Below are 22,442 nucleotides of genomic sequence, written 5' to 3'. Positions count from 1 at the left end.
GATGAAACCTGAGGCAGAGTATTTATTTATTTATTATTATTATTATTATTATTATTATTATTATTATTATTATTATTATTATTATTATTATTATTTATCCTGTTAGAGGGGAAATAGATATGAAGAAAACGAAATTTCTAAGTAAAGGAAAGAGAACCAACCAGGAAATAATATATGATTGCACAAACGCCCAACAGGGGGCGATATACACACAGAATACGAATCGCCAAAAAATAATGACGTAGAAAATGTGTCCACAACATTTGATGAAAGTCACTAAAGACAGAGGTCACATTGTAAGTGCTTTTCAGGCTTAAAAACGTTAATATTTAAAGACCATACGAATTTTCGTTAAACCCCAAACATGAAATTGAACATGTGACATCCGAAAAGTGCTCTTGGTTTAAGTCTTATTTAACATTTGTATTTTTTATTTCATGCCTTAGAAGATTCGCCAGGCATAACATCCACACGTTACATAAATAATATATATATTTTTAATTTTCTGCAGTATTTATAAAAAAGGCACACTGATTTTTGAATATCGGAAGGCCAAACCTTGATAACGGCAAGCAGGAAACATTTCAAGTTAAAAAGACACATTTGTAATATAATGATGAAATATCATGGCAATTTTTTCCAATTTTATCAAGGGAATACTTCAAAGTTATCAAACTGTAAACACATTGCAATAAAGCACACATAATTATAAACACTTCTTTACATTGAGTAAAAAATAATGTAAACCAGCAGTGACTGAAATGTAAAAACAGTACATACAGTATATACAAAACTTGGTAGCTATATTCATCATCTTTTAGTGAGCACCATTGTTTATAACAGAACTGCAAAATCAGGTCAGTCTTTTATGAGGATTCAGAACCTGCTGAATTTTCCTCTAAAGTTCAGTCTCCTTGATACAAGCTTGGTCAAGTTTGTTAAAAGCTGCTGTTGAACTGTCTTGTGTTTCAGTGATCACATCCACTGTAGCTTCTGCAGTTGCTCTATTCTGTGGAGGTTCTTCCAATTTGTATTCTGTGAAATTTGTGTTCCAAAAGCCTGGATAGAAAAACAAGTAAAACACGAAATATTAATAGTTTGCAAAGACACAAAAGCTTATGTGTTTGAACTACAAGATAAGGTGGTTTCCGCGGTTATACCTTGTCTTCCCCTTTCCTGGGACTGCTTTTCTTCATGACTGGATTTTGATTTGCTGCTTTCCACAGACTGGTCTGATTCTTCATTCTCTGTTTTAACAACAGATTAAAATGAAAAACTGAATCCAGAATTAAATCTCAGCTAAACTCTAGAATATAACTGAAGCTTGACATAAAGTATAAATCTATAACTAATCTTATATTACCTTTTTTCCAGGCTAAATGTGCCTTTCGCAGTCTGAACAATAAGAAGATGACAACAATAAGCAAACATATAACAAGGCTTGTGACCAGCAGGATCAGAAGTGGGGAGCTTTCCTTTAGATCTTGTCGTTTGCCAAAATCTGCAAATACACGAAGTAATACTGCAATCAGTTATTCATGTCCTTCACATGTCGCTTTTATTTTCATTTAGACATTAATGTAAGCGCGAGATAGAAATGAGTTTGTTCATAAGCATTTTGTTTTTCATGAGCTTCACACCTTGTAAGTTGGTGTCATTTTTGGTCAGGAATTCATCAGGTGAATTTGAAGAGTTTGTGTTGTGTGCTGAAATGCAAAGATAGATCTGAGATCAACTTCACTATATAAAATAAGCAAGATTAATGATATTTTATGTTCCGTATATTATGTTAAATATTAAACAATGAAATTTAAAAACACTTACTTGTCAAGCTTATATCTGTTGCTGTGGAATGTTCCTCTACTAAAAGAGATCACAAAGCAAATCAGAGAACAAATATTGAAATTGTCTTATAAAAACACATACTAACTTTTAGGTGAAATTGAAATATTGGAAATAAGTATTTTATCATGCATATTCGCATATTTATACCTTGTATGCTGTTTGAGGTAGTGCTGTCTATCGTAGGAAGCACATCAGTGCTTTCTGAAATTGATGACAGTTCCACATGTGCTGTAATCAGATGGTGTGTCTGTTAAACAGTTGCTAAGATATCAAATTGAAACGGAAAAGAAAAGATAAGCAGAATGACCGAGAACCAGAAACATGCCTTGTAACGACTGTGTGCAGTATTCAAACGCTACCAGAAGATGGAGGCAGAGAGATACAAGGAGCAAAAGCTATTTCCATTCTGTGGTTTTATGTGAAACCATTGTACAAAAGGGGATTCTGCTTTCATTTTTATGTAAGCTACATTTAAAGACTCTTTTAAGATAGCTAGTTTATTTAGTGTAATTAAGGAATGAAATGACCTATACTAAGATATGAAATGAAGAGAAACACCCACCTGTACTGCTAATGAAAGGAGCAGACGTGGCTGTGATCATGTCAGTTTGTAGCTCATCTCTAGTACTGGAGTACTTTGTTGTGGAGGTCGTAACAGCTATGCAAAAGTACAACAAAAACATTTAATTACTCCAAAATCCCACCAGAAAACGGTTTGACTTTTTACTTGTAAGAATCGGGCTTAGTGTTTGTTATATTACAACTATTTAGTGCATCTGTTGCGGATGGGGAACAGAGTTGTTTTGTTCAAAGAAATAGTTGACTTCCCTGACATCATGTGACTGACCACTCTAATGTGAACCACACATTCACTTAAATAGGAAACTACCAAATACTCTGAAGTGTCGATGAACTTTCCCTGTGCAGCACAGCCAAACAAAATCCCCAAATCTTTTAGTTCCCTTTTCTAATACTGGCTTATGTCATGTATGGCAAATTGCCGCTGTTTTTGGTCACATGCTTGGAACATCAGTGGTGGTGTTGGTGAGGTTAGTTCAAATATTAATTCTAGTAAGTGGTCTCTGCTATTCCTGCACTTGGTTATATGTAGCCTACCATTTGTGTATACTTACAGTGATTTTCAATAATGACGAAATGTATCAGTTGTTTTGGGAGACCTCTATGTTTTGCCAGGCACATCACCGTTGCTTTCCTGATATGAGTTTTGACTGTTAAGAGGCTAACTGCCAGTGACCTGTTGGATCTTTCCTCCCGTAAGGTATTGGGTAGAGCTGTTAGGACAAAACAGGGCGTATATATTCAGTAATCTATGATTTATTATTCAAATAGTCTGAGAAACCCCCTAGATTTACTATTGATAGTACTATTGCTTGGATTTGGCCTTAGCTGACCTATTTCAGAAAAATGTGGTTCCTCTATTTTCACGAGGTATTCGTTTCTCAGTGACAGAAATGTCAGAAGTCATGGGAATTTTGTTTGTCAGTATAACTGTTCACACAGTATGTCTTTCAGTAATATTTTTTAATTTTTGAAAGTCTCTCTCTCTCTCTCTCTCACACACACACACACACACACACACACACCTACACACATGTATGTGTGTGTGTAGGTATGTGTGTAAGTATTTATATATACTGTCTGCCCACTCTGACACTTCTCGTAACTTACCTTCGATTTCAACCCCACTGATTTGCCATGAGAGTTCAGGTGGGGGGCCATTCGCTGCCGCTGAACACTTGATGGTTGTTTTATCTTTATACTCTGACATTTCTATTTTTGGAATTCCTGCGATCCAAACAAAAAGAGTTTAATTTCATATTTAATAGTCATATTGCATGCGTGTTTTTGAAAAAGATGAAAAGTAAATATACTTACCTAATACTTTTACTTTAAATGTTTTTGAAATGACTTTATTGTCATACAGTAGACATCTGTAAATCCCTTCATCTTTTAAGGTAACATTAGACATGTGTAATGTATATTCAGAGTTGTTTAAAATAAAAATGCTGCTCCTTGAGTCTCTCAGAGCTGTAGGGGAACATGAAATGCATTTTGAAATATATTCTTCAGTGTTTGAAATACATTCTTCAATACACAGTGTTCTCGCCCTCACCTTTTTCATCATTGAAGAACAAAAGATGGCCTTGTGGATTTCTCCACTCCATGTGTCCATTCTCACTGAAGTTTTTTCGAGGGCATCTCAATACCAGCGTTTCTCCTTCTGCCACTGTAAGATACTTTGTTGCCAGACATTTTCGTATGCCTGTACAGAATGAAGAGAAGTAAGTCAGTATCATCATGTTTTAACAAAGCTTCTCAAATAATTGGCATTCCTCTTTGAATCAAACAGCCTAAAACATTAATGAATGTTAAATGCAGTCAGGTGTAGGCTAGTTGAATGGAAGAACAGTAGGTTGATAGACCACAGACACCCTACGCTCTGACTCATTTGTGTATTCTTGCCGCTCTTAGGAGCTGTGGCTGAAAGTGAGAGGGGGCCACACTTTGCAACGGAGAGAAAAAGTGACTGCTGTTAGTGGTCTTTTATTTTCTTGTGTGGTTCGTTCTTGCAGCTAGAGAAAACTTGCCACTGTGACACATAAAGTAACATTCTCGCGCTGGAACAGGAAACAGTGGTCTTAAAATGTTACTCACCGAGCTGTACACATATAACAATATAATCAGGCTACATGGAGGTGTGATTTTTTAGTCATAGGTAAAAATGACCCCAATGCCTCATGTGAATTTGTATGTGGGAGTAATAATACAGTAAAACTCTTACAGTGCAATGCTTAATTTTATTCAGTTAATTTGCTTTTCTGTTATTCACCTTTGAATTTAATTTAAAAGAATAATGTAAATTGTTTTACATTCTGAAATATTTGCAATATATTCACGGATACTGTCTTTCCGTATTTAGGACAATTATTGAAAAGCTTCACATACTCTGCTGTGTTGATACTGTATGCATCCTTGCAAGAATATTTTCCTGTTTCTATAACAACAAGGTGAGCTAACTTACACCTACAGTTCTGTTATACCAAAAAAATGGTAACCTAAAAATGGTAACAACTAAATTAACTGGTCTTATTTAAGCCAAAATAGTTATTAATATTGCTGAATCAATCTAAAAACATAAATTTATGTCAACAAAACTACATTTTATAAGTTCAATAAGGTATAAATAGCTCTTTGAAGGAACAGTTGCAGGTTACCTCTTTAGTTTATGCACAACATATAAACTAAAGTTATATAATTCAACCAATCCAATAAGAATAACAAAATGAGTTGAAAAAACTGTTCACATCATATGCCATCATACGATAAAGCATTTAATGCACTGGCATACAACTGAAACCTTCTCTTATGATATAACCTACCCAAACATAACTACCCATGCAAACTACCTAAAGGTATCAGGTAAATATGTTCACAAACTAGTCAACCACTATGCTACTTTAAAAGTCAGAGATGTATCCTAAACCAGCGTTAATAAGAAATAAGTCTGTCTTACCTCCTACGATCAACATCAAAGTATGAATAACTAAGACTGTTTTGATCTCCATACTGCGTGCGGCTCTTGAACTCTGAAGCTCACTTCCTCTGCTTAGACTCTTTTAAAGAGTGCGGCTTCCATGACATCATGAAATGTCATGGTCTTTTCCCCTGTGCGACTTTATGTGTGAAGTTTCAGGGGCATTTCGGCCGGTCTTTGTTTCTCTTTTAGCAAAATTACACTTGCACCTTTTGACCTGTTAAGTTATACATAAGTTATTAAGTTTTTCTTAAGTTATTAAGTTGCCAGCTCTTTACTGTTATTTTTAATTAATTTTTTTTTAATTTAGTATTTTATAATTTAGTTTTCTTTATAATTTATTATTTTATAATATAATATAATATAATATAATATAATATAATATAATATAATATAATATAATATAATAATTTAAATAATATAATAATTTCTTTAACTTATAAGACTATATGTTTATAATGCATTAAATTATAAGACTATATATTTCTTTCACAAATATTTAAACTTATAGGCAGTTTCAAAGGTCTACTGAAGTTTCAGTGTAATAACTCCCCTCCTACAGTTGATGAATAAAAAAACCTTCTTCCAGTTGTGATGAAACATCCAGTATCCAATTTAACCCTGGAAATAATGATTTTTAAGAATTTTTACATTAAAAAAAAAATAAAACAAAGAAACTATTCTATTTACTGATATTATTTTTAAATTTAGTTCTGTTTAATTTGGTAGATTTCTTCTCTAAATCCTGTATTTCGATATTTGTGTCAAGAAACGATTAAGAATTTATAGGTGACCATTAGCATAACCATCCAGTGGTGTTCTATGATCAAATAAAAATTATTTTTAGCATCTCTACGACAGCACCCATGGCAGTTTCACCAAAAGTGTCATCACTCTCAGGTATGATTACACAAAGATGCTAAAAAAATGGAAAGGGACAGGAAGATCTTTATTAGGTTTGTGAGGGGGGAAAAAATCACATGATCAAATTTCATACTACCCACTGACCACTTCAACTGTGTGGGCAAAAAAACTTCCCCATTTTGATACACAGCCTAAATAGAGTTCACATCAGACAGGCAGTAATGTAGCTAACACAACTGAGTATCAATACAGATGTTACTGTGTAAAAGATAAACCTGTTAATTTCTGTCTTTTCAGTAGGTATATTATAAAGCATATTCTAGCCTGTTTTATTATAGTCAGTGGTTTTGTTCTGGCACCAATGGCCAGTTTTTACACAGTGCTGGTTTATTATGAGTAAAATATAAAGCTGTGATATTTTCTGGCTAGGACATGCCATCAAGGACAATGTATGATACATGTCATATTAGTCATAATGAGATGCTGAGGGCCAAGAAGATTCTTATAGTTCACCACAAGTTTCAACTTAAGTTATGTGTTATGTGGTCAGATCCATGTAAAATCCTGAAAGCCTTGTTTTAATAAATGTCAGATGTGATTGTTTGCATTGTGGTTGTTACCACTGAGAATAAAGAATTTGTGTATTAACAGCGTTTACAAGTCAAGTCAAGCTGAGGGAGCGCCATCTAGTGGCTGCTGATTCGAAACAAACGATGACAGGGAATTACTTCAAATATTGCACATATTATAGTTTTTGTCAAATACTTATTTTGAGTATGCGCATGCATAGGCCTACTGTATGCATTGTATGCTGTATATATAGGGCATATATGAGGCCATATATGAGGTTGATACCGCTATTATGTTTAACTACTCGCTACTGTTGTTCAGTTACCGTTGTTTCTGTTCTGTATTTGCATGTATTATAAATATAGGCATATGAAACGAGATACATGAAACTAAGAAACCTAACGCAAAAAGCACCGTGATGCACCTAATCAGATGTTTAGTCGAGACTTTTATTTTGACAGGTTTGCGAATCTGATCTGACCCGGTGATGATTCAAGAGCACATGAGGATATTAAGTTACGCAAAAAACGTGCGAAAGCAGCTGGAAACTTCTATCAGAACGCCACTCATTAATAACTAACCACTTCTACCAGTAAACCAGAGAGTGTAAATAGTTTTAACTTACAGTACCTGACAGGATGTCAGTTATTGAGGAGGAACGGGTTCGCGGCGCTGTTTTTAAGGACATTAATGCAGAAGATGAAGATCAGCAACCTACAGTGATCGAGAGTTTGTGCATGAACTGTTATGAAAATGTAAATATCCTAATTATTTTTATAAAAGTAATACATATATTTTTCTAAACTAGTAAAAAAATGTCAATCTTATTTTTTGTCCAGGGAAGCACGCGTCTACTGCTTACAAAGATCCCTTTCTTCAAAGAAATCATCATCAGCTCTTTCTCATGTCCACACTGTAACTGGACCAACACAGAAATCCAGTCTGCTGGTCGGATACAAGAACAGGGCGTGCTGTACACCTTACAAGTGAAGACCAAGGAGGTATGCATCTACTGTTAAAGTGTGTTAGATGCTGTGTTTATAATCTGATCATGTCTGTCATGTTGCCACATTTGAAGTTGCTCTCAGGAATAAGCAGATAGTCTTTCGTTTGTGCAGGACATGAACAGAGAGGTTGTGAAGTCTGACAGTGCGTCCACCAGAATTCCACAACTTGATTTCGAAATTCCTGCTTTCACACAGAAGGGCTGTAAGTTTTTCCATTTTGACCTCTAGCTTAAATACAAGTCTGTTGAATTTACAGAATAATATTTTGGAAAGATCCAGTTTAATAAAATGCGGTTTGATCAATAATTATGTCTTCTTTCTGCTTGTTTAGCTTTGTCGACAATCGAGGGCCTTCTGGACAGAGCAGTGATGGGTTTAGAACAAGACCAACCTATTAGAAAGGTGTGTGTTTTATTTGTGCACCTCAGTGAGTTTCACAAATTTGACATCAATTGTGTTACAACAGAAACCCATATTTTATGTTGCAAGAGCATACATTATATAGGTATACTGGTCAAAGATGAGTTCAATTTTGGTGTATCTATCAAAATAAATTTACCAAAGTGATTTTATATACACAGAAAGCATATTAAATGCAAGTACAGTATCTGCTGTAATGTTTCAAATAACTTTTTTTGAAAATAATATCAAAACATGGGTGAAATAATAGGTGTGAAGGATTTGTTAGCCGAAGAGTTCTGTTTATGTGACTGTTCCTTTCTACATTTCAGGCAACAGATCCAGCTGTAGCTGAAAAAATAGAGGAATTCATCCAGAGGTTCAAAAAACTTAAAGAAGTAGAAGAGGAATTCACATTAGTAAGTCTTGCGGATAGTAAACTGCAGAAAGATTAAACACTGTTGCTAGTTTATTATCATCAAGTTAGTACTAACGAATAACTAATTTGATTTCTATCAACAGATTATTGATGATCCATCAGGGAACAGTTTTATTGAGAACCCATTTGCACCTCAGAAAGACACGGCTCTCACTGTCACACATTACAAAAGGACACCTGAACACAACGCTGCACTAGGAATAGAGGTGAGACGCTGCTCCAGCATCTGCTGTTGACTTCAGCTGTGTGTGGAGAACGGCAAGATCTCAGTCTCTTCAACTTCTTTTCTCTCTTTTTTAAGGCAGAGGAAGAAGAAAGTGATGAAAAGCCTGGCAATGATCTAGATGCAATGAGAAATGAGGTATTAGTGTTCAACACTAACTGCCCAGAATGCAACGCCCCGGCCAATACAAACATGAAGCTTGTTCGTATCCTTTAACGTATGCTAGAAAATTACATACATTTTCAGATGATTCTTTATGTGGTAAATTGCTAAACAAAATTAAATAGAGGCTTTCCATTAAGGTATTTTTTTTATTTTATTTTTTTTATTTTTGTTGTATTCGATGATACCAAGCAAGCGCTCTGAGATTTGCAGGTGTGGCTAAAATTAATAAATTTCGTATGATACATATAAACATTTTAGTATGATATTCTTTTGTTGAAGGAACGCTATAAAAATGCTGCATAGAGAAATGGTTCATCAAAATAGTCTAAAGCTACGTCCACATGAAGCCAGAGCTTTCTCTCTCCGATCTTTTTTCTTTTTTTCCTCGTCTCAAGAAATATCTGTGTCCACACGAAACCACAAAACTGATGCAAAACGATGTAGTATACATGCCAGACCAGCGAGTGGCGCTGTAATTCTGCCACAGAGTTACACTAAAAAGGGAGAAGAAGAAAAATAAACCTTGCACGTGGTATACAAACAAACATGGAACAATAAATTTATTAATCTGTGTTATTGTTAGTAAAAAGACAATCGTTCAGTGTTTGTTCATGTTTTTGTTGCTGTTATGTGACGTAGTGGTGTCTGACTAGGGGTGAGACGTGGGCTGATGACGTCATCGTTTCAGAAAATAAATACGGATTCGCTGTCCACGTGAAAACGCAAGGGCGGCGTTTTCAAATTTATCCACTCTGGGACCCGGTTTAAAAAATATCGGTTTCACTCTCCCAAAACGCCGGATCAGTGTGGACGAAACGCCTATACGATACAAAATTTATTCATATACAGCGAAACGCATCTCTGTGTGGACGGGGTGTAAATGTTGTGCGTCATAATTTAAAGAAAGTCGGCCCCTTAACCCAACTGCAGAAATTCCACACTTTAAAGAGGTCATTATAATGGCCACTAATTGTGACAGCTGCGGACATCGCACCAATGAGGTGGGATTATTGAACTATACTTCAGAATTATACTTCTGTTTAGTTTAGATATACATTTTTTGCTGTTTCCCTAACATGTATTGTTTTCTAATGACATCATTAAATAGGTGAAATCTGGAGGAGCCACAGAAGAGCTGGGAACCAGAATAACGCTCCACTTAACCGACCCTTCAGATATGTCCAGAGACCTGCTGAAGGTGGATTCAGCTCACAACATCGTTGAGAGACACTATATGAACATATTTTACATTTATTGTCATAAGTATCGTCAATAATATATGTATGTATGTGTGTTTTAGTCAGAGACGTGTAGCGTGTTAATTCCTGAGCTGGAGTTTGAGTTGGGGATGGCAGCTCTTGGAGGGAAGTTCACTACGCTGGAAGGACTTCTCAAGGACATCAAAGACCTGGTAGCAATCAAAGCCCAGCTAACAGTGTTTGTTGTTTTCACTTAAGCTTCTTTTATGCTTTTTTTTTAATGCTTTTATGCTTATTTTAGATTGTTTCCAAAAACCCCTTCATGTGTGGAGACAGCTCTACAGCAGATAGAGCAGAGAAACTGGAACTCTTTGGGCAAAAGATTGACAAGGTTTGAAATCTATTACATTTCTGTTAATGTTCCTCGCTGTTAAAAGCAATGACAATATTCTACTACAGAAGAAATAAATATGTAAATAGTTTATATTATTAGTTTATGTAATATAGAAATATATAGAATTAGTTATTTTTACAGTTATAAGAAGTTTCTTCTTTTAATATTACTTATATATGTATGTGTATATATATATATATATATATATATATATGTATGTGTATATATATGTATGTGTATATGTATGTGTATATTATATGTGTGTGTATGTGTATGTATGTATGTATATATATATATATATATATATATATATATATATATATATATATATATATATATATATATATGAGAGAGTATGAGTTTTTTATAAACTTTATTTTTTATTTATTACATTTTTTTCTGGAGTCTTAATGTGTTGTATCTACAAAATGTTTCTTAGATAATAGCAGGGGAAATGGATGTGCACATTATCCTGGATGATCCTGCAGGAAATAGTTATCTTCAGGTGAGCTAGGAGCAACCATTTCTTTCTTTTTTTACTTTATTTAAAGGATCTTGTTTTAGTGTCTCATGGTTAAGTGTAAGATTTATTGTTTTGAATCTGTTTGATTTTAAATATTTAAAAATATGTATGTTTTTCTTTTTATCTGAAGGCTAACCATTCACACTTTTTTGCAGAATGTTTATGCGCCAGATCCAGATCCAGAAATGAAGATTGAGAAGTACACCAGGACCTTTGAGCAGAATGAAGACTTGGGGCTGAATGACATGAAAACAGAAGGGTACGCAGAGAAATAGGCTTAAAGTTAGAGAAAAATGGAAATGATATGTTATGACAAATTCTGTCAAAGCCATTATATAACATTATTTAATTCACTTTTACATTTATTGTAATATCTCATGTTATTAGCACTTCTGAAAACCATAATGTCTTTTAAAGGCAGCGTTATGATTTGAAAAAGGAAAAATAATTATTATTTTTGCTTGAGTAAGTGCAAGGTGCTGAATTTTCCTTGCTGTGTATGACAAAATGTTTAAGTTTTGGTCAACTTGGCTATGAAGCTCTTGTGTTAATTACCAGTGTTACAACAGAATTGTTATAAAGTTTTTGAAGTACTTAAAACTACAGACAGTTAATAAAGTAGTCTTAAGCACACTGGATGTGAATTCTTTGGACGCATTTTCATGTAATTGGACTGAATTATAAAGGCTGTAATATAATAAAGAGTTATGTTTGTACAATAAAATGGTATAGTATAAGTATGGTGCTGATCTGTTTACACTTAACTTTGAGTTGAGTGAGATATCTAATTAACAATGGCTTCAGCATGACATCAAACCCAAATGAAACTTATAATAGATTTTATGACCGTATTGGAACATGCAGATACACTGCTGAAGATGCATTCAGTTTTTGTTTACATTATCTGGCTCTTTAGTGTGTATTGTGGTTTTCTAATTAGTCAGTTATTCATTCTTTAATATTGTAAGTACTGATTAATGGCATCATTTGGCGAGTGTTGGAAGAATAGCACCCAACAAAGCCATTATAGCACAGTCCTTTACCAGCGAACAGTGTTCACACGGCATTGTTTGCATAACTGTTTACTGCCATTCATTCTCAAGTGATCAATGATTAAAAAAAGACGTACATTTGCACAATAATGTCAATAACATAGTTAGTGTATTATTCCTTTTTTTATTTATGCTTTTTGTCACAATGACTCGTTTGTTATGCATATTGGTTATTTAAATTATGCAAATTTTACTGATTCCATGGCATGTCATGTGATGTCATCATGGAGGCCATGAGAGAGGGGACCCCTTCATGTACACTTTAACTTCTAAATATTCAGTTCATAAAAGTACCATATTAATGATTTTTCTATTTTTAGAAAGGAAACACTGTTCATTTCTTAATGTAAAATACACAAAGTGCTCCTTAAATGTAGCACACTTCATGCAACTTCGAGAAAAACAATCAATCACGGGTTCTCTGTGCATTCCACTGGCACTTAACATTTATTGAAACATAACCACTTGAACAGCAGATAAAGGACATGACTTGCATGTAATTTAAAGCAGTGACAAATAAAATGTAACCAGCATTGGTCCATATACGATGGAATACTTATGGACATTCGCCTCACAAATGGAGGGTTTTTTTTTCTTTCTCCTCAAGGATAGTCCACCGTGATGGCAGGTTAAATGTCCCAAGGCTATTTATAGCCCAATGGTGGTGTAGATATCTTCTTGTGTGAGGGAGTGCGTCTGTCCAAAAGAACAATTATCAACACCAAAAAAAGAAATCAAAGTTTACAAGATGCAGCGGTCATCTTCATTAAAACATACACAATATAAGGTGAAGGAGGGAACATAACATTACTTGGACTCAAACTAGCGGAGCTGCGTTTGTGTCATTGTCCATGATCGCAGAGCCCCGTTACTTGCTCTTGGCTGGCTTCTCGGTTTTCTTGGGCAGCAGCACTGCCTGGATGTTTGGAAGCACTCCGCCCTGGGCGATGGTAACACCGCCTAAAAGCTTGTTGAGCTCTTCGTCGTTGCGGACAGCCAGCTGCAGGTGACGGGGGATGATTCTTGTTTTCTTGTTGTCTCGGGCTGCGTTCCCTGCCAGCTCGAGGATCTCAGCCGTTAGGTATTCCAGGACAGCGGCCAAATACACGGGGGCTCCTGCGCCTACGCGCTCGGCGTAATTTCCCTTGCGTAATAATCTGTGTACACGTCCGACTGGAAACTGAAGTCCAGCTCTGGATGAACGAGACTTGGCCTTTGCGCGGGCCTTCCCCCCGGTTTTACCTCTTCCAGACATGTTTTGACAACAAAGGAACCGCCTGTTTGGCTAGAAGAGTCCTGTTTAATGTGGGTAGTCCAATGTACTTTCGTTTATGATGTAAGCAGGGATTGGTATTTATACCCGGACGTGTGCTCTGACTGGATGGTTTCACTCTAAAACAACCAACCAATCACCGCTCGAATTTCAGTCCATGACGTTAGAGAGTCATCCTATCAAAACCGAGACTGTGCTCGCTCTAATTTGCATGCCGACTCTATAAATAAGGGGCAAAAATGTGCGCAGCAGGTTCGCATACCATAACGATCTTGTGACAGTTGAGCATTTGTGAAACACCGACACAATGCCTGAACCTGCGAAATCAGCACCCGCTCCCAAAAAGGGGTCTAAAAAAGCTGTCACCAAGACCCAGAAGAAGGGGGATAAGAAAAGGCGTAAGACCAGGAAAGAGAGTTATGCCATTTACGTGTACAAAGTACTGAAACAAGTGCATCCGGACACTGGCATCTCCTCAAAAGCGATGGGCATTATGAATTCGTTCGTAAACGACATCTTCGAGCGCATCGCCGGAGAAGCCTCGCGCCTGGCGCATTACAACAAGCGCTCCACTATCACATCCCGGGAGATCCAGACAGCCGTGCGCCTGCTCCTGCCGGGAGAGCTGGCCAAACACGCCGTGTCCGAGGGCACAAAGGCCGTGACCAAATACACCAGCTCCAAGTGAAAGTGTACAAACAAGACGGACTGGACTCTATCCCTAATGATGGAAGACGAAAACCATCCACTGTTGTTTGATATCCGCATGAGGGACCTCTGGTACATCTTGAGCAAACGCAGCTCTTGAAGAGCACAAACACAGTGCTTTCCATATGTAACACCAACATTCACCTGGGGCTGTTCCTGTTTGGTTGTACTTGCACGTGTGAACACTTGTAATGTTACTGTACTATTATGGCATATGGTCGTCATTTGTTAACTCATGTGGCTGTAAACTCAAGTTACCGGAGGAAAACACTGTGGCTTTGGTTTTTATTGATTTCTTGTTGATAAAAAAAACCTGTACTGTATTCATACTGAAAAAATGTCTTATGCCTGAATGTTTCTTCATAATTAACCTGTCATTGACCACAAATAAATACATTGGTTAATGGTAACTACAAGCAGATTTGCGAGTTTCCCTGCCTTGTAATGAGTAGCTTATTACTATGACATAAATGGCGCCGTGTACGAAAGTGGCGACATAAAGCCGAATATTTATAAAAAGGCACTTTATTACAGCATTATTTATTTGAAGTATGCTTGCGTTTAAAATGCGTTTTTAAAAGACGTTGCCGTATCTACGAAAGTTTGCATGTGCGCTGCTTGGCTTGCGAGGAGAACTCGCCCGAGGAGGTAACCATAGCAACAGGAACGAAGTACTGGAGGATACATGAACAACACAAGCACTCATTATTTATGACTTTATTATAGATTTACCCATCAAACATAACAGAAGACAACAGTGTTTCATTTAAAACGTCTTTACTATGTCTGTTGGATAACTGAGGCAGCAAAAACACCAATTAATCTGGTAATTCACATAGCCAGCTGTATGAAATGAATATTTTCAATATGAAGTTATGAAATAAAAATATGAATATATGTATTACATTTAGTCTTTATGAAATATTCTCTGCCATAACAAAGCTGAATGCTCATCTGATCCACCTTTGAATTAGGGACTGAGGTGGGTCAGTGCTGGCATATTTTAGTGTTTTTATAGAGGCACAGAGACACTTCAGAACAGATTTAACTTTTACTACAAATAAAACCAAAAACCATGGTTACTAACCATGGTGAACACAAATGAACAAATCATGGTTTTGCTACACTAACCATAGTTTAAACATGGTATTTGTAGTAAAACTGTGGTACTACAAATGGTAATCAATACACCAAAAAACATGGTTACCATACATTTTCGTAATTTTCATAAGGGATGACTTTAAAACAGATGAAGTACTAATGAGTAAATCTCAGGTTACATTGAAATCAGGATATTTGTACACCTTATTGTATGATTTGTTCCCTGTGATTTCATCCAGCTGTGTTACTGGGACATATAATGGAGGGAGATGATTTGATCATGACGCCCCTGCAGGCAGACAGAGAATGCTGAGAATAATCTACATGATCATGTTTTGACATTTGGTCTTGAATAAATGCGTATGGCGCACATCAAGTAACCAAGTATACACAATGGGTAAATTAGTTGAGGAATATAATAACCTATGCATATTTTCATGATATTATTTAGCAAATGACAATTCAGTGAATCTGAATAGATGAGTGAATAGATTGGTGGTTTACTACAACCACCATAGAATTAAACAGGAGTCTTTGAAGGTCCTGCAGATGTAGGATATTTATGCATCACAATACTATATATATATATATTGAATGAGGGCCCAGGTTGGCTAGTCCAGAGGATTCTAAATGAAACAATGTAAGGAACCAGATAGCCAGACGGACAGTGTCTTAGAAGGTCATGTGCTACATTGTTCCTTTCTCGTGCACTTTTAAGAGGGGCTGTCTTTGTTGAAATAACGCTCTGACGATGACATGCTTTGTCTGAAAGGGTGTGATATCTTTTTCTAGAAAACGATGAGGTGATGAGAACTTTTCTCACGAAGACTGCATATACCTGAAACCACATACACTAAAAAAGGATATTGAGAGTGTGTGTGCGTGTATTTTATGAAAAATATTATGAATAGGTTAGACAACTAAGACTGCTTTTATTATTTGTTTAAGAAAGGTACTATGATGCTCTTCATTTCTTTCAATTTATAAAATATAATAGTTCAGAGCTCTGAAATTATAATACAGGTTATTTCATTTCTGGACTGGATTTTATCGTCCTTTTGTGAAAAAAAGAAGATGTGTATATAATTATTCTCAACCAGTTATTTACTGTAATATTATTTTTTCTATAATAAAAAGATATAATTTTATATTCATTTTATTATATAAATTTAATTTATAACAAGGCATTTTTTCAACAAATGAACCATAAATCTGTTAGAATAATCCTAATATTCCTAATTAGTGTGACATAATGCGTCATTAGAATAGACCACGTGTTTTATAACTTGACCATCTTTTGTCTTCAAGAGGACATATTTGTTGCATATCGCTTTGTTATAATAGCACAGTTAAGTGCAGCCTGATACACAGTGATATAATGCATTTATAGAATATAACTCTATGCAAAAGCCAAGTTGGTGCTACATGAGCAGCAAGATGCTACCTGATACTGAACTTACACTGATCTTCTTAAAACTCCTCGTGTTCCTCCTCTGGCGTCCCTTTTTTCTCATAACCCCCTGTTGTGTATCTGGTGCCCTCCCTCACACCTATAGATAGAAAGGGGCCAGTATAAATAGCTATAACATCATAAACACAGAGAGACAGACAACAAAAAGAGAGAAGGTGAACAAGGTAATACATACATCTTTATGATTTAAGTTCTAGTCTGAATATAAGTCCTAATATTGATGGTATTTATTTATTTTGTATGTTTATTTGTTTAGGGTTTTCTTTATTTTCAAATTGTGTAAAATTAAATTTAGATACGTATTTGCATTGATATTGCTTTATCTTTTTTAATTAAAAAAAGATTTGTATTTGTTATTCGTGCATTTTATTTTTATTTCATGCATTTTATTTTATCTATCTATCTATCTATCTATCTATCTATCTATCTATCTATCTATCTATCTATCTATCTATCTATCTATCTATCTATCTATCTATCTATCATAAAATGAATTTAATTTGTAATATACACAACACACACACACATACAGAGCTGGCTTGTAACTGATTACATGTTATCTGGAATTAAATAATTGGATTCCAAAAATTAAGTACTTGTAATTAGATTAAATTACATTTTAAAATTTGTGAATGAAAATAAAAAAAAACTTTTTTTGTCAGCCAAATCTCTTTCACCTAATATATTTAGGTCCCCCTGAGATTTAAAGGTAATAAGTTAATAATTTAGTATCACATTTGCAAGTTCACGGGTCTCTAACTTGGTTAATGTTCACATGACAAGCAGGTAAACTATTTATTTATTTATTTATTGGTTAGTGTTTATTTTGATTGTTGATATTTTAAAATTCTTTATTTTAATTGTACATTTATATTGTTTATCTGGATTTATTTTATATTTTTTTGTTACCCCCTGCAGTTCCTTTACCATCCCCAGTTTAAGAAATCTTGACGTAACATAATGTTTAGTGCCCTTCATAATGTTAATAACAAGAAACGTAATAATTATATATATATATATATATATATATATATATATATATATATATATATATATAGATATATATATATATATATATATATATGGTACAAGATTATCCTATTTAAATCAATATGATAAATGAGTAATCTAAAAGTATTTGAGAAAAAAAGTATATATATATATATCACACTATTTAATGTATTTTATGTTGTTTAAAACAGGAGTCAGATGTTCTTTGTTGGCGCTCTCCTTCATCAAAATCCAAAAACGTGTGACTAGTGACATTAGGCTCATTTGAATTGCTGCATTCAGTGTTTGTTGGTGACACCTGAACAAAGAACGGAAAACCTGTTGCGTGATCCGATTGTAAGTAGATGTTTTTGCTTTTAAAATGTGTTTTTGAGTGAATTGAGGTCAAGGTGATAATGTGATGTGTGGGATTTTCCCTGCAGCCAGAGCATCATGTGGCCAGCCCTCCTAGTGTGTCAGCTCGTCCTGATTCTCCAGTCAGAGGCTCAGAGTCCCTGCCTCACCCACCCAACATTCAGAGACCCGGGTCAGTCAAAGCATACATGTATCCTCTCTTCTCCTCTTCCTCTTTATACATCCTTAATTCTCTCATCACTATCTCACCTTTCATTTCCTTTGGAACCACAAAAGGAACCCAAGACCACCCAGCAATTTGAGGAGTGTGTTTTCTTAAACATACAGTATTATTTTAATAATGTGTCCTCCTTTTAGTTATGGTTCATGTGGTTTTAAATGCAAGCAATAAACTTCATAATAGGTTACTGCAACTTATTTTATTATATATATATATATATATATATATATATATATATATATATATATATATATATATATATATATATATATTTTTTTTTTTTTTTTTTTTTTTACAGACAACTCTGATATCACAGTTGTATGTGGCACAAACAGGATGGAATTGCTGATTTTGCTATGCCCCATGTACTTCTATGGATACAATGAATCCATGGTGGCTCTTAATGGTCAGTTCGGCAAACCTGAGTGCAGAGGAACCGCTGACTGGACCGTCGACCCACCTGTAGTGAAATTCCAGTTCTACATCACTGAACCATACATATCTGTCTGCTCCAATAAGCTGGTGGTATGAGACATTTTACAGCAGATGTAATAAAAATAATAGTTGTTATAACAAATAATAATACATTAATACATAATACATTATATATATATATATATATATATATATATATATATATATATATATATATATATATATATATATATATATATATATATATATATATATATTAGACTATTTGTATATTTAAAAGCTGAAATGTTATTGTTAATACATATTTGGTAAATTAATATTAATTGCATAAGTTGTTAAATTAGTTACTTTTATGGTTTTTATAGTCTGTTTTCCTTTTATTCTGACCTGGAAAAACTTCAGTTAAAATACTTCAGTTATATCTAATTAGTCAATTTCTGTTACAGTAAACATTTTGGTTTATCTGAAGATGCCTTGCAGTATATACGTTTCTTTGATATTCTAAAGGTGTATCTCATGTAATCTAACAGATCACCGAAGAGATCGGATCTGGGCTGTTCTCAGACTTCTCTAGTGTTCAGTCTGTGAACATCTCTGGAGTGATCAATACTCAAGACTTGAGTGCTGGAACCATCACCTACAGGCAGGAGATGAAATACCTCTTTTCCTGTAGATACCCACTGCAGTACTTGGTCAACAACACGGAGATGAGTGTGTGAGTGGAGTGAACATGAACAGTGAGGTCCAACGGTCTGAGACCGCACTAAAAACCTGGGATTCATGGTTAAAAAAAATAGTCATATTGAACCATGAAATGAAGAATAAATGTTTACACTATTTTTAGTTCACTAATAAAACGAGCAACTTTGTGACCATCTGAATGTTGTACAAAAGGTCAGATGTTTTTCCTTGCATCAAACTTCAACAAAAATACCAATTTTATGAATTTGTAATGCAGAAAAATGTATTAGAAAAATGCAAAATAAAAGTGTTTTCGGTGATCTCAGACTTTTGGCTTCCGCTGTATGTCTTAATATGTGAAATGTGATCAGTCTAAATGAATTACTCACGAATCATTTACACACAAACCTCTGTTGTTCTGCAGATCTGGAGTGAGTTTGGCAATTAAAGACAATAATGGTAGTTTCATCAGCACTCTGAGAATGGCTCTTTTTGAGGTATTATATGTTCATTTGGCTCAGTTTAGCAATGACTTTCAGCATAACACATTATTGACAATAACATGAGGGAGTTATTGAAACTGGCCAGCTGCATGTGTTCATAACTGTCTTTCTGCACTGACTCAAAGGACTACACATATACAACTCGTCTCTTCATACCTCCAACGGGTCTCATGCTGAAAACCAGGGTTTTTGTGGAAGTCCGAGCCACTAATCTCACAGAGAGGTACTTTGCTCAGTTTGAGACCTTTGTGAATTATGTTATTCATCATAAGGTGGCCTATGATATGATACAAATCATGCCCAGGGCAGAATTATTATTAAGTTGATATATCACTTTGTTAATTTAATTCTCCCCATAAAGGTTCAATGTTCTGTTGGATCGATGCTATACAACCACAAGTCCTTACCCAGGAAACAGCAAATCATTTGACCTTTTTGTCGGGTATGTGTGAAGACTTTTGTTGTAATATTTCACATTTAATATTTAAATCACATTTTTCAGAAATAAATCTAATCTTTAGCAAAGATGATTGCTAGAGGATGGTTCAAATACAAATATGCATCTAAAAATGCATAATTTTTGGAATCTGATTACATAATCCAGATTACATATAATCTGTTGCTACCCAGCATCCTCTGTCATTCTCAGATGCAACCTTGATGTACAAACCATAATGGGTGTGAATGGAGTACAGCAGGTGGCACGCTTCTCGTTCGAGACTTTTCGCTTTGTGGAGCACAGAAACAGGACGGTGTCAACCTTTTATCTACACTGTGCCACCAGGCTCTGCGAGAGCTCTTTCTGTAGATCCTTACGGCAGGTATGAACAACATGTAACATGGCTGACAAAAACCTCAATTTATACTTCACAAAAGGGGCCACATACACCATCATCTAACTGAAGTGTATTTAAATGCATTTTATGATGCATGCATTAGAATTGCACAACTTCTTTAAGGAAGCGGAGGGCCGTCCAGTCAGCTCAGGGAACCTCAGTGAGTGATGTTGCTATGGTGAGCTCTGGGCCAATCATCACCAAAGTGGACGGTAAGAGCAACCAGCTGTTTAAAGGAATCATTCAAATATGCATTAAACAGGGTTTCTGCAGGTCTTAAAAAGTCTTAATTCGCCCTTCCACAAAAATGCCTAAAAAGCTGTTAAATAGCAGCGAAAAGTCATGACATGAAATGTTGCATGCATGCACTGCAAAAACAAAACAAAAAACCTTCCTCAGAATATTTATTTTGTTTTCCAATACAAATAACTAAACATAAACACATCAAGATACATTTACTTGAGATGCAAAATACATGGTCTTGTTATCGGAGAAAACGAGAACAAAGACTTCTTATTTTATCATTTTGCTTTTCAAGTAAATGATTTTTAGAAAAAATACTGTTGACAAATTTTTCTTTTATTATATTTTATTTTATGATCAGAAGGTACAGTCATTTCTAAGTTATTTCCACATCATAGTGGTTGGGAGCAGAGCTATTCAAACAATAAGGTGTTTTAATTTTTAATTTATTGTAAAATTAAAAGTAATATTGAAAATTTTAAAGTCTGAAGCTTTGCTAATTAACACAAGACACGTACAGACCACATGGACCTATTTTGTTTCATTTAATTAATCAATTAATAAAACTTTACCTTCATTAAACCTGCAGAACCCCTGATGAATAAACTTTACTGATGAGAAAAGATGTTCTAATATCTATCACACGTATTTTTTTTATGTATATGAACTTTTATTATAATGCAGTGTGTTTGAACTCATCATTCGAATTTTTTTTTCTTTTTATAATCCTCTAGAACCATTTGCACCTGTTGCTACAGGTATGCACTTGTTTTCGGTTCTTTAAATTTGAATTAGAGAGAAATTTGAAATAGAGTTTCCTTTTTTAATGGGTCAATTTGGTGTGTCTGTGTTTGCACAGTGTCTAAGGAACTGAAGCAGGATGAGGTGGTGGTGGGTGTCTCTGTGGCAGCAGGGGTATTCGGAGGCCTGTGTGCCATCATGCTGGCTGTGCTCATCTACAAGATCCGCAAGAACAAGTTCAGTGCAGACAAATCAAGCTTCTTCCACTGACAGCTCTCAAACAGATATCCCATTCTTCTCCACTGAGATGGTTCCCTCACCACCATGAAAGTTGTTCTCATAGACAGGGCTTTCTGCATCTAGACCTGTAGTTTGGTTGAGCTCAAGATTTAGAGGATGAGTAGATGATGCCATAAGGAAGAACAAAATGTCATAAAACCAGTTATAAATAGGTATGTGCCTTACAGTAAAACAGTCTACTGAATGGATTAGATTTGTCACATTTTTTTGCATGCCAATGTTCATTATGATTTTAACTATATTCCATTTATATAGCTGCATTTTTGAGTTTTCTGTAACAGGGCACTCTTGTAAAAGAAAGTATTTTGCTGTTGTAATTTATATGAACA

At 35.0% G+C, this 22,442-nt stretch overlaps 5 protein-coding genes across 8 annotated transcripts; 3 read left to right on the top strand and 2 right to left on the bottom strand.

The window, feature by feature from the left end:
- Nucleotides 1-402: 402 nt before the first annotated feature.
- LOC109097328 (cytotoxic and regulatory T-cell molecule-like) lies at nucleotides 403-5,464 on the bottom strand. 3 transcript variants are annotated; one of them, XM_019110956.2, is made up of 12 exons: nucleotides 5,381-5,464; nucleotides 3,980-4,129; nucleotides 3,742-3,894; nucleotides 3,535-3,651; nucleotides 2,979-3,137; nucleotides 2,408-2,503; nucleotides 1,993-2,073; nucleotides 1,825-1,863; nucleotides 1,641-1,706; nucleotides 1,364-1,501; nucleotides 1,161-1,247; nucleotides 403-1,059 (listed from the first exon to the last, which is right to left on the bottom strand). In XM_019110956.2, exons 1-12 carry the CDS (start codon nucleotides 5,430-5,432, stop codon nucleotides 899-901), a joined length of 1,299 nt encoding a protein of 432 aa, XP_018966501.1. In that variant the 5' UTR covers nucleotides 5,433-5,464; the 3' UTR covers nucleotides 403-898. The 3 variants fall into 3 exon arrangements, with proteins under 3 accessions (XP_018966501.1, XP_018966502.1, XP_042621169.1); XM_019110957.2 differs by having other exon boundaries at nucleotides 1,825-1,860; XM_042765235.1 differs by lacking the exon at nucleotides 2,979-3,137.
- Nucleotides 5,465-7,322: 1,858 nt separating this feature from the next.
- On the top strand, nucleotides 7,323-11,921 carry LOC109097331 (zinc finger protein ZPR1). The gene is made up of 13 exons (XM_019110959.2): nucleotides 7,323-7,590; nucleotides 7,675-7,836; nucleotides 7,954-8,044; nucleotides 8,174-8,244; nucleotides 8,574-8,660; nucleotides 8,764-8,886; nucleotides 8,982-9,108; nucleotides 9,999-10,069; nucleotides 10,177-10,266; nucleotides 10,369-10,479; nucleotides 10,569-10,658; nucleotides 11,101-11,166; nucleotides 11,340-11,921. Exons 1-13 carry the CDS (start codon nucleotides 7,474-7,476, stop codon nucleotides 11,457-11,459), a joined length of 1,326 nt encoding a protein of 441 aa, XP_018966504.2. The 5' UTR covers nucleotides 7,323-7,473; the 3' UTR covers nucleotides 11,460-11,921.
- A 732-nt stretch (nucleotides 11,922-12,653) lies between these two features.
- LOC122146450 (histone H2A-like) lies at nucleotides 12,654-13,584 on the bottom strand. The gene is made up of 2 exons (XM_042765231.1): nucleotides 13,048-13,584; nucleotides 12,654-12,932 (listed from the first exon to the last, which is right to left on the bottom strand). The coding sequence occupies exon 1, from the start codon at nucleotides 13,489-13,491 to the stop codon at nucleotides 13,105-13,107; it is 387 nt and encodes a 128-aa protein (XP_042621165.1). The 5' UTR covers nucleotides 13,492-13,584; the 3' UTR covers nucleotides 12,654-12,932; nucleotides 13,048-13,104.
- A 160-nt stretch (nucleotides 13,585-13,744) lies between these two features.
- LOC109097338 (histone H2B 3) lies at nucleotides 13,745-14,627 on the top strand. The gene has a single exon (XM_042765232.1). It carries the CDS (start codon nucleotides 13,817-13,819, stop codon nucleotides 14,195-14,197), a length of 381 nt encoding a protein of 126 aa, XP_042621166.1. The 5' UTR covers nucleotides 13,745-13,816; the 3' UTR covers nucleotides 14,198-14,627.
- A 2,261-nt stretch (nucleotides 14,628-16,888) lies between these two features.
- LOC109097348 (zona pellucida-like domain-containing protein 1) lies at nucleotides 16,889-22,438 on the top strand. Of its 2 annotated transcripts, XM_042765228.1 has the most exons (12): nucleotides 16,889-16,953; nucleotides 17,992-18,136; nucleotides 18,223-18,326; nucleotides 18,673-18,899; nucleotides 19,340-19,524; nucleotides 19,915-19,987; nucleotides 20,119-20,216; nucleotides 20,355-20,435; nucleotides 20,643-20,814; nucleotides 20,933-21,041; nucleotides 21,807-21,830; nucleotides 21,932-22,437. In XM_042765228.1, the coding sequence occupies exons 3-12, from the start codon at nucleotides 18,233-18,235 to the stop codon at nucleotides 22,081-22,083; spliced, it is 1,215 nt and encodes a 404-aa protein (XP_042621162.1). In that variant the 5' UTR covers nucleotides 16,889-16,953; nucleotides 17,992-18,136; nucleotides 18,223-18,232; the 3' UTR covers nucleotides 22,084-22,437. The 2 variants fall into 2 exon arrangements, with proteins under 2 accessions (XP_042621162.1, XP_042621163.1); XM_042765229.1 differs by lacking the exon at nucleotides 16,889-16,953 and having other exon boundaries at nucleotides 18,099-18,136; nucleotides 21,932-22,438.
- The last annotated feature ends 4 nt before the right edge of the window (nucleotides 22,439-22,442 follow it).

The sequence above is a fragment of the Cyprinus carpio genome, chromosome A10 (assembly GCF_018340385.1).
Source record: "Cyprinus carpio isolate SPL01 chromosome A10, ASM1834038v1, whole genome shotgun sequence".
Lineage (NCBI taxonomy): Eukaryota > Metazoa > Chordata > Actinopteri > Cypriniformes > Cyprinidae > Cyprinus > Cyprinus carpio.
Note: the sequence above shows the minus strand (reverse complement) of the source record. Positions and strands in the feature narration are given on the sequence as shown.